This window comes from Gopherus evgoodei, chromosome 6, assembly GCF_007399415.2.
Source record: "Gopherus evgoodei ecotype Sinaloan lineage chromosome 6, rGopEvg1_v1.p, whole genome shotgun sequence".
Taxonomy (NCBI): Eukaryota; Metazoa; Chordata; order Testudines; family Testudinidae; genus Gopherus; species Gopherus evgoodei.
The window spans coordinates 51,550,874-51,562,579 of NC_044327.1; the positions used below are offsets into that span (position 1 = coordinate 51,550,874).

Genomic DNA, 11,706 nt, shown 5'->3' on the forward strand with positions numbered 1-11,706 from the left:
TCAGGTAGGAGTGGGCCACAGGAGGTAGAAGGAGCAGAGAGGAAAGGGATGGACAGAGGCTAAGAGAGGGGGACAAAAGGGAGTGGAAAGACTAGAGAGCTGGGAATGGGAGGAGGGCAACACAGAGGGGAGGCGCTGTGAAGCGGGGCAGTGCGCTGCAGCTCCTCCCAGGCAGCCCGGGAAGTTTGCTGAGCATCCCTGAGACACCGCAGAGCGCTGCCTCGCTGCAGGGGAGAGTCACACGGTGCAGCTGGGGGGGAGGTTCAGCTGGACTCGGCGCGTTTGCTGGCTGGTCCCTGCTTGGCCCGGAACAGAGTCGGAGAGTGGAGAAAGCAGGAAGCCAGAAAGAAGCGGCTTCGGGGGCATTTGCCTGAGACCAGCGCAGCTGCAGGCACGCCAGACCCGTCACCCACACGCAGGGGACTAGGAGGACACCCACAGAGACACCCTATCTTCTCCAGGATGCTGGGTCGCCGAATGCCCCCGAGCGGCAGAGGCGAGCTGGGAGTGTGCAGGCAATAGCTCGGGTGTAAACGTGAGTACAAGCAAAGCGAAAGCGCTGATCTCCGCACCTTTCAACTACAGGAAACTCTCCTTAGAAACCTGGTTACGCTCTGCTCCCCGCTGCAGGGCTATTAGTCAAACGGTGTCTGCAATAATAACTACAGGACTCACAATCCGAGTCATGATCTTCTTTAATTGCCCGGCTATAGATCACTAGTGAGGTATCTGTTGGCTGGTTGGATTATTTGGCGCTGGTTCGGGGAGGGGAGTTTTTAAAAAGCGCGCGTGTGTGTGTGCGCGGGGGTACGGGAGGGGGTGTCATGCTTGATTCCTGCTTGGAATTCAGCCCCCCACATCCCTCACCCGGCTTTGTGAGTCCATCCAGTCCTCCCCTTGCGGAGAGCTGGCTGCAGTTTGAGGGAGTTTTGGACTCTCCGATTGGCTTTTCCTGGAACCTCGCGGCTCGCCTGGCGTTTTTCTAACGAGAGTCCCTTCTTGCAATCCGTGCAGGTGGCGGAGTGCGAGCTGCCTAGTTTCCAGCCCGTGTCGGCTTCTAACGAATGCACGGGAGTGAGCCCAGCGAATCCGAACGTTTACGCCTGTGGCTCCAGCCTGAGCCGGACACGACGCGGGGTAGATGCTAGTCGGGCAGAGGGCAAGGGACCCGGTGTGGGGATTTAAAGCGGAGCGTGCTGTTTTGACAGGTAGATACAGAAAACAGGACTCCGGGGAGGTACTTATATATAAAGTGGTGCTTACAGAAATAACCTAGCTAGACGTTATAGACCACTGCAGAGGTGAGGCCAACAACTAAACCGTACATGCCGCCTCTTGCTCACTGGCATCTCACTCTTCTGAGCTAGCTGGAGCTAGCAGGGTCCTGGCGTATCAGCTCCTCTACCCTTAACCTGAATGCCAGGGGCTGACCTTTACGCCATGGGTGGGTGTATTGTGCCAGAAGGACACGCAGGTAGCTTTGCTGTTTGTGGGCTCAGGTCACTTGCACTAGTCTGATGCCTGCGATGTGCTTTGCGACGAAAGGATTGTGTGTGAGAGGGAGAGAGAAAGAGAGAGAGAGAGATCAGCTAGTTTGGACAGATCCAGACTTATTTGCTTAGTCATGATTTTTAGACCGATTTGCGTTTAAAGGTTTCATCTAAAGTGAGAGGACTGGAATTGTGGTACGAGTCCATCACTCTTGCTAGTCCCAGTTATAAGACCTCATATTCTTTGTTCCATTTCCATGTTGATTAATTATTACGAATTTCACCTGAAGGGATATGCCTAAGTAGTCAAGAACCAGGCAGCCTTACCTCCATTGTGCTAAGAACACCATTTAGGCGGGCTGTGTTATAGGGCAGTTCCAGTGAATAGTCCTGGAAGTGCTAGTAAAGTATCAAGGTTGGTGATCAAGTTCCTTGAAACTGAAAATGTCATCATTCCCAAGCCTTACAGCCCAAGAGCAGTGTAGTATTACAGTCAATTACAATTTTAGATCTCCACCTCTGTCTGGATATTACATTAGCTTAGGCAAAGTTATATGCTGCAAGCCCTGCATTTCTCTGCTCATTGCATTAAAACTTATTTCATTTTTTTTCTTGCAAATTTTAGTACCTGTAATATTTTATTCCTCAATACTCTCATGTGGTGGTCAGTCTTGGAGGCTTTTTTAAAGTTATACAACTCCCATGTCAGCTTTTATAATCAGTTCTTTGTTCTATGTACTGTATCTAATGTAATTTCTAAGGTTTCCTTATATTGCACTAGATAACCTGAAAAAGTACATGCTGGTGCCACTTGCTGCTTTTTTTGGTTTATTTGTAGCAGCTTTATTTGGAAAGATCTTGGAAGAGAAATTAGTTTGATATGTAAAGTGAAGGCTCAGTGTCAGACTGAATTTTCGAGAGATTGGTTAAACAGGTAAAGTCATGAGAGTTGTTCCGGGTTAGAAAATTACTTCCTATTTAGAACAGTGACTGTCTGCATACCTTTAGTTCTTTGTTTAGAAAAGAAAGAGCTTTGACCCAAGTGAGTGAAAGCTGGGGTCACTGCAACTTTTTAGAATCTGGAAACTGAACAGTGGATTCTTTCCCAGGAGAGAGGGCAGCTAGAGGAACTGAGAAGAAAGGAGTAAAGATAACTTTTGCCAATATGCTTAAAGCCAAGATTCAAAACACCCAGAGCTCCTGTATGAGAATTGCACACTTGCTACTTGGAAGAATTACTAATGCAAAATGCTGTTGTCTAAAAGCTAGAAGCCAAGAAAAATAACTCTTTGTTAAAGGTTTTGGCCTAAGCCATAAAACTGCCAGCACATTCATTTTAAAAACGTTTGAATTTCTTTTTGTTTGTTTGTGCTTTCCAAGAAATATTGTTCTGCAGCTGATGTTTGTTGTCTAAATCGCATCTGCAGCTAGAGCCATTCAATTTCAAATTGGGAATGTAGATTCAAATTCACCTATGTTCTCAGAAAGCTTTTTGTATTCTTAAATTTAATGTCACCAGGACGTGCCAGACAAATTACACACATTTACTCATCATCTGGAAAGCTTTTAAAATAATAAAATAGAAGAAAGTTTGGCGTCGTACACACATTCTTTTCTTTTCCTTCTCCTTTCTGAAAATTGTCATTTGTGGGTAAAGTAAATGGCTACATATGGAGAAGGATGGAGACCTGGAATGTGTGGACTCTCCAGTCCCTTTATTAAGAGGGTTTTTTTTGTTGCTACTTGGAATGTAGGGAAAGGTCAGTTCCAATGGTGTACTGGATAGAGATATAATTCAGTCACCAATGTGACTGTGTAATATATATGTCCTTGTATAGACAAAAGTAAGAAGGAGAATATAGAAACAATGAGCCAAGATAGCCAAATTCTTTTCTCCTTTATACCCATAAAACCTCTTTGACTTCAGGGTGGGTGTAATTAAGAGCAACGTCTCTCCGTTGTTGTTCCAAATAACATAACTCCTAGAAGACTATTTCCTCAGTCTCCTGCAAGTTGCTGAGTGTCTATTGTGTGATGCTGAGAGCCCTCAATTCCCAGTAGGAGTCTCAGGATATGTCTACACTACGGGATTATTCCAATTTTACATAAACCAGTTTTGTAAAACAGATTGTATAAAGTCGAGTGCACGCTGTCACACTAAGCACATTAATTCGGCAGTGTGCGTCCATGTACCGAGGCTTGGATTGATTTCTGGAGCGTTGCACTGTGGGTAGCTATCCCATAGTTATCCCATAGTTCCCGCAGTCTCCCCCGCCCACTGGAATTCTGGGTTGAGATCCCAGTGCATGATGGTGCAAAAACAGTGTCGCAAGTGATTCTGGGTAAATGTCATCACTCATTCCTTCCTTCATGAAAGCAACGGCAGACAATCATTTTGCGCCCTTTTTCCTGGATTGCCCTGGCAGACGCCATAGCAAGGCAACCATGGAGCCTGTTTTGCCTTTTGTCACTGTCACCGTCTGTGTACTGGATGCCGCTGACAGAGGCGGCACTGCAGCGCTACACAGCAGCATTCATTTGCCTTTGCAAGATAGCAGAGATGGTTAACAGTTGTACCATCTGCCATGCTATTGTAAATTGGCAATGAGATGACGGTTGTCAGTTGTTCTGTACCGTCTGCTGCTGTCATGGGTGCTCCTAGCTGACCTTCACTGAGGTCGGCTGGGGGTGCAAAGACAAAAATGGGAATGACTCTCTGGGTCATTTCCTCCTTTATGTTGTGTCCAAAAATAGAGTCAGTCCTGCCTAGAATATGGGGCAAGTGTACTAGAGAACCAGTGTACCAGAGAGCACAACCGCTCTGTGTCAGATCCCGCAAAAATGATGAGCTGCATGCCATTCTAGGGGGTGCCCCTGCAACAACCCCACCCATTGCTTCCCTCCTCCCCCAACCCTCCTGGGCTACCTTTGCAGTGTCCTCCCCATTTGTGTGATGAAGTAACAAAGAATGCAGCAATAAGAAACACTGACTTTTTAGTGAGATAAAATGAGTGGGAGGCAGCCTCCAGCTGCTATGATAGCCCAGGCAGGACATTAAATGGTGGGGGGAGAGAAGCCCAGCATCCCACTACTATGATAGTCCAGGCAGTAAAGAATCTTTTCTTTAGACATGAAAGGGGAGGGGGGGGCTGATGGAGCACAGCCCCCAGTTGCTGTGATGAAGACGGTTACCAGCCATTCTGTACCATCTGCTGGGAATGACCAAAAGTCATTCCTATTTTTACCCAGGTGCCTCCAGCCGACCTCACTTAAGGCCAGCCAGGAGCACTCACGGGATGATGACAAGGACAGCTACCAGTCCTTCTGCACTGTACCGTCTGCCACCAGGGAAGGGTGGGGAGAGGATGCTGCTGTTCAGTGCCGCAGCACCGCGTCTACCAGCAGCATGCAGTAGACATACGGTGACATTGAAAAAAGTCAAGAAACAATTTTTTTCCTCTTTTCTTTCACTGGGGGGGTAAATTGACGCGATGTACCCTGAACCACCCCGGATAATGTGTTTAACCCTACAGGCATTGGGAGCTCAGCCAAGAATGCAAATACTTTTCGGAGACTGCGGGGACTGTGGGATACTTGAAGTCCTCGGTACCCCCTCCCTCCCTCCATGAGCATCCATTTTCTTGGCTTTCCGTTACGCTTGTCACGCAGCACTGTGCTGTGGACTCTGTATCATAGCCTGGAGATTTTTTTCAAATGCTTTGGCATTTCATCTTCTGTAATGGAGCTCTGATAGAACAGATTTGTCTCTCCATACAGCGATCAGATCCAGTATCTCCCATACCGTCCATGCTGGAGCTCTTTTTGGATTTGGGACTGCTTCACCACCTGTGCTGATCAGAGCTCCACGCTGGCCAGAGTTCAGATTGCTTTCCAGAGCGGTCATAGTGGTGCACTGTGGGATACTGCCTGGAGGCCAATACCGTCGATTTATGGCCACATTAACCCTAATCTGACATGGCAATACAGATTTCAGCGCTACTCCTCTCGTCAGGGAGGAGTACAGAAACCGGTTTAAAGAGCCCTTTATATCAATATAAAGGACCTCGTTGTGTGCATGGGTGCAGGGTTAAATCGGTTTAATGCTGCTAAAATCGATTTAAACGCGTAGTGTAGACCAGGCCTCATAGGAGTTGCTTAGCGCTTTGCAAGATAGACCCTATACATTACTTATGTGTAATGGCCCAGCTCCTGCTCCATTGATTTCAGTGGTGCAAGACTGGAGTCAACAGTGTTGGGACAGATCTTTGGCTTCCATACAGGCCTATGCACCACTCCAGCAGCACACTGAGATCACAACGTGTATTAATAGGGCAGTTAGGTATTTCCCTGACATGGGAAAATCCCCAGCTACCACAGCCACATTACTGACGCTATACTACTTCCTCTATTCTCAGCATAGAGAGCATATTGGCAGAGCTGCTTTGCTTTGAGAGCCCAGGCCAACTTAGTGGATGCTGGGGAGCCATTTCTGCTGATGTGAGTTAGAGCAGCAAGGAGGCTGCCATACTTTGTATAAGGAAAAACTGGGCCCCAGCAGTGCTGGGCTTTGGGGGAGAAAGTGAGGTGTAAAGGGGATATACATGCTTAGAGAGAGAAACTATTGTAGGCATTTATAACACATCTATTACAGTATCAGCTGGGCCTGGGCACCTAACAAATTGAGCACAAGTAGCTAAAATCCACCTTTATACCTTCCTTAATCCTAGGGCTGCCAGGGACCAAAATAGCTCGCACAGCCACTTACAACAGTCCCAGGGATGTTCCACTGGTTAGACATCAGTAGAGCACATAGCATTCAAGTACCACTATCTAGACCCTGTTACACTCCTAACCTGTCCCAGAATATCTCTATCCTATCCCAAGCTGCCTCACCATCACCTCTGGATTCTCCCATGCTCATTAACACTTTAGAGATGGTGCAAAGTCATTCTGTACTTCTTCAGTGGCCCAGGGAGCATAACAGGAGCTGAGGATCTGATTTGTTATCTTAAAAATTGTGTTGGCTTTGGAGGATTTTAAGTAAAACTACTTACACTTATTCCTGCTTAGAGTCAAAATTAGGTAGTTACTAAACTCTCTGAGATTGGTTGGATGTTTGTGCTAAACCTTCCTCCCTACTCCTCAGTTCAACATACAGTACTTTGTTTACTCAGCAATAGATATTTTGGATCCAACAACATAAGGAGTCAATACCCTCCATTTACCTCTTTTTTTTCATCAGTAGAATTATAATCAAAGTACATGCCTAAAGTTTTAGTTAGTAGGTGGTTGGCTTTCAGATACCAAATGATCAAACCCACTGTAATGCCAGTCCTTGGTATATATTTAATGTTCCCCATAGTATATATTATTACAAGGCATATACATAGGATTTTTTTTATATAAAGACAGTGATATTGACTCTACTGACTCTTTTTCTCCACCAGGTTCTTGATTTCACTGCCACTGCTGGATGTTGACATGCAACAACTACTGAAGCCTGGGGCATCCTCAAACGACTCAGAGAACTTCGTTAGAGAATGTGACTTGAACTCCCTCTTGTGGAAAGATATTGGAATTAAACTTTCATGATTTTTAAAAACAAAACAAATTATGGCAACAGTTACCATGCCATTTGTTGCTACGTTCACCCCTCCAGGAAATGAAGAATCTGACTCTCTAATCGTGCTACATTATAATTATACAGGGAAACTTATTTTAAGAGAAAAGGCAACTGATCGCATAGGATTAACAACTGTTTCATTTCTGATCATATGCAGTTTTATAGTCCTGGAAAACTTGATGGTGTTGATTGCCATATGGAAAAATAACAAATTTCACAACCGTATGTACTTTTTTATTGGCAATCTAGCTCTCTGTGACCTATTGGCTGGAATTGTTTACAAAGTAAACATTCTTATGTCTGGAAAAAGAACTCTGAGCCTGTCCTACACAATCTGGTTTATTAGGGAAGGAAGTATGTTTGTTGCCCTAGGAGCTTCCACTTTAAGCTTATTAGCCATAGCCATTGAAAGACATTTAACTATGATTAAAATGCGGCCTTATGATGCAAATAAAAAGTACAGAGTCTTCCTTCTTATTGGAACATGTTGGCTTATCTCAGTTTCTCTGGGTGCCTTACCAATCCTCGGCTGGAACTGTATCAACAATTTACCAGACTGCTCAACAATTTTGCCTCTTTATTCCAAGAAATATGTTGTATTTTGCATAAGTATCTTCATAGCCATTTTGGTGGCCATTGTTATCCTTTATGCACGTATTTACATACTGGTAAAATCCAGTAGCCGTAACGTCACTAATCATAGTAACTCAGAGAGATCTATGGCACTACTTAGGACAGTTGTTATTGTAGTTGGTGTTTTCATTGCCTGTTGGTCTCCATTATTTATTCTGTTGCTTATAGATGTAGCCTGCAGAGTAAAAGAGTGTGCCATTTTATACAAGGCTGACTGGTTCATTGCGTTGGCTGTCCTCAATTCTGCGATGAATCCCATCATCTACACTTTAGCCAGCAAGGAAATGCGTCGGGCTTTCTTTCGCCTTGTTTGTGGTTGTCTAGTGAAGACCAATGTGTCTAGATCTTTGCCTATTCAGCCCACTCCAGATCAAAGCCGAAGTAAGTCTAGCAGCAGCAATGCACAGAAACCAAAGGATGATTTCCCACAGACTAGTGTTCCCTCAAGTATAACTGAAAAAGATAAATCACCATTTCAGAACGGAAACTTATGCAAATGAAGGACTCAGCAAGTCAAGGACTCATCTATGGCTTTTTAGGATTCAATTACAAATTTTCAATTTTTATGCACTTAAATCATATCTTAAATCATAGGGGAAAATGCTAACCACTTATTTAACTGAGTGTCTGTTTATCACATGACTTGTTTTGGTTTGGGTTTTAATTCTGTAAAAGATCTGACTCAGGAAAGCTTTTTCTGCTACCCAACAGTCTGCATAAAATCCTTGTGTATCATGATGACAGGTATGACATCAGTGTATGTGGTAAAGTCTGATCTTACAGTACATCTACATCACCTACAAGAAACATCAGCTATTATACATATCCCACTATCCTGTTTATTGTTAATTGGGACAAAGGTTACTTACATTATACAAAGTGCATTATATTTCTCTATACATATCTTGCTATTATGTTAATAGCCTTACATGTATGTGGTATAAATAACTGTATATTTGTACATTTCTTTATTAAATAGCAATTGTATGGCAAAAGTTTGTATTATGCTACGCATAGTAATACAGTATATAATGCAATAATACAGATTATACAAGTATGTAGAAATTTCAAATAGTATGTTTGAAAATGTATGAAGTAGTAATCCTGAACTGAGTAGATGAAGATGCTATGTCTACTAAGTACTTTTTCTTGCAACCAGTAACCACAGATTGCTCATGTTTACATAGTAACAGTATGATCACTAGGGCTGTGGCCAAATTTTTTTTAGTTTATTTTAAGCAAATTGTAGCAGATAACCACTGACAGTGAGTATATATGTTTGTTAGTCAAGGTAGTTAAAATACGATCTAACAATTCACACATATATCAAGTGCAGGTACTTTTCAATGCATGTATTTTTACTTACATTTTTAAATACTGTATATTGCAAACAGTATGTCAAACCTGTGAAAGTCTTTACAAAGTGGCATTCTTCTACAGTTAAAGCAGGCTTCCTTTTAAAAGGCAATGGACCATGACAAAATACTTTCAGAACCCGTGTAGTTCCATCCAGGAGTTAGTACAGCATAGAGCTGTATTAAAATCTTCTAGAAACAGATCCAGATCATGCAGAACTGTTCATTTGGAGTCATGCTGCACAAGAGAAGGGAATCAGAATTTGTTCGTCTGGATATGGAATGACTGCCCATGAGTCCACTGGGGACCAGTCCCTCTGTACCCACCTTGGCACCCCAAATCTATCCCCTCTGAGGACTTTGTGGACTTTTCCTGCCCCACTGTCCCCTTCCAAATGCATTCTCCTACGAGGAGGTAGTCTGGTCCATTGTGATTAACAGCTCATAAATATGTGGGCCCAGAGCCTTGGCTGGTCTAAATCAGCATAGCTTGCTTGAAGTCAGTGCAGCATGCCTGATTCACACACAAGTATAAATGAATTGTGCTTTAAGGCTAGGATTTGCCAAAGGAACCTATGTGAATTAGGTGCTCAAATTAGCTCCCATTGACTTTCAATAGCAGTTGAGCACCTGTTGGCCCCATTTGAAAATCCCTGTTTAAATGAATCAAACCAAGCATTAGAGTCATAGAGTTTTAGACCAGAATGGACCACCAGATCATCTGGTCTCAGTGCCTGTATATCACAGTCTCCCACCGCACCTAGCACCCACACTTTAAATTCAACAACCAAAATTAAACCGAAGTATTACAGCCCACAGGAGACTATAAACTATTATGTGCCATAGGGAAAGAAGAGGTGCACCACTGCCTGAAGCCCCTGCAATGGCAGGAAATCACTAAGTAAGGTATCATAATCCTCAAACAATCATAACTCTTGTTAATTCACAACTTACAAAAACTGGTGCTTAGTTTTTTTCTCTTCTCTTAATTAAAGCAGCTGTGTTTAAAGAATATGTCCAAGTATGTACAGTGCATAAACCCTGTAATGTATGTAGCAAAAGCCTTTCAACATATACTGTTTTGCCTTTTTATTGTCAAGTGCAGGGTAAGAGTCTATGTGTTAAAAATGTCAGCAGTAGTCTTTTGACAGCTGTAAAAAGAAAGAGGCTGATTTTGCAGCAACTGTGAAGATACCAATAAATATGAAATTACTTGTATAAAATAAAGACTGCCCAAAGCAGAGAGTTATAATTTATTAGCCACTTGAAAGAAAACCTTGGCAAAGAGTGGCAAGGAAACAAGTGTAAAGACATAGGAGACTCAACTGTGGCTATGAAGTGAATCATAGCTGTAGGGTTTGAATGCGTATTCGTTATAAGCTGAACTGTGGCTGTATTGTAGTTTCATGGTTTGCTTCTTTACATTTTGGCGTGATGTGTGGTTATACTCTCCAGTCTTGGACAGCTCTCTTGAAATGAATGTCATTAAAAATGTTTGCTAAAGTCCTTCTTTTACCCAGTTCTTCTAAATGTTTGATTTGTTTAAATGACCAGTCTTGCCCTAGCCTAAAAGCTGCATTCTCAGCTATTGTAAACAGGAAGGGCTTTAGCAACTCAACTCCCATTAGTGTGAGGAAAAGCAGTGTGGCTGTTGTCTGGCGATGCGGAAAGAATAGCAGGAGACATTAGATATGGGTTTAATCAGGCCACAACTTCATTATTAGATGTCTGGGACTAACCTGGTGGATAAAATGAGCAGTGCAGGTGAAACCCCCCACAATTCACCGGGGGCAGGGAGTGAGTGCTCTTTTCAACCTCCTTCCCCACCTTTTGATTCATGTCCCTCCAGCAGATCCACTGCAAGGAACCTCCAATTCCAGCCAATTATGCAGTGTGGAGCTTCCACCAGCTGCCCGCTCCCTTTTCATCCAGGTCTTTCCAGCAATTCCCTTGCTGGGACCTTACCGACCATCCCCCCTCATAGGAGGGGTTAGGGTGGACTATAATGATGGGGGGTTGGCTCCCTGCTGTACCAATCAGAGGAGTCCTCAACTGTCCCCAGCTCACCAAGCACCTCGCCTTAATTCCTTCCCCAAGCCATATCTGTTCTTTTATGCCTTAGTTTATGGAGTACCTGCACTGAACATCCACTATATACTTAAATAAAGAGTTGTAACATATGGCCTACTGCCCATTATGCTATGTATGGTCAAAGCCTACCTGAACCTGCTGTGAGGAAGGCAAAAAAACCCCACTGCACCTGGCCAGTATGGTCATAAGGGAAAAATTCCTTCCCAGACCCCATTAATGGGGCAGCTAGCGTAATGCCCACCACAGATATAGCTAATCACCTGTCATATTTCTGATCTACAAAGGGAGGGAGAATGGGTGCTGCCTAGCCTGTTGCAAGTGATGAGTGGAGGGTCCAGGCCCAGGCTGACCTTTTTAAACCCCTCATTCCTAGGTGGTGAGTCATTCACCATGCTGACTGTTTTTCCAGTAGTTTTATGTCTCCTCCTCCCCCACCCCCCCAAGCCAGAAAGCATTGCCCTCTTTTCCTGGCCAGCCAGACAACACCATCCCACCCTCCCCACATTGCTTAAAG

At 43.9% G+C, this 11,706-nt stretch overlaps 1 protein-coding gene across 2 annotated transcripts; it reads left to right on the forward strand.

The window, feature by feature from the left end:
• The first annotated feature begins 169 nt into the window (after positions 1-169).
• Positions 170-10,607, forward strand: S1PR3 (sphingosine-1-phosphate receptor 3). 2 transcript variants are annotated; one of them, XM_030567845.1, is made up of 3 exons: positions 170-535; positions 1,015-1,208; positions 6,938-10,607. In XM_030567845.1, exon 3 carries the CDS (start codon positions 7,104-7,106, stop codon positions 8,244-8,246), a length of 1,143 nt encoding a protein of 380 aa, XP_030423705.1. In that variant the 5' UTR covers positions 170-535; positions 1,015-1,208; positions 6,938-7,103; the 3' UTR covers positions 8,247-10,607. The 2 variants fall into 2 exon arrangements, with proteins under 2 accessions (XP_030423705.1, XP_030423704.1); XM_030567844.1 differs by lacking the exon at positions 1,015-1,208.
• The last annotated feature ends 1,099 nt before the right edge of the window (positions 10,608-11,706 follow it).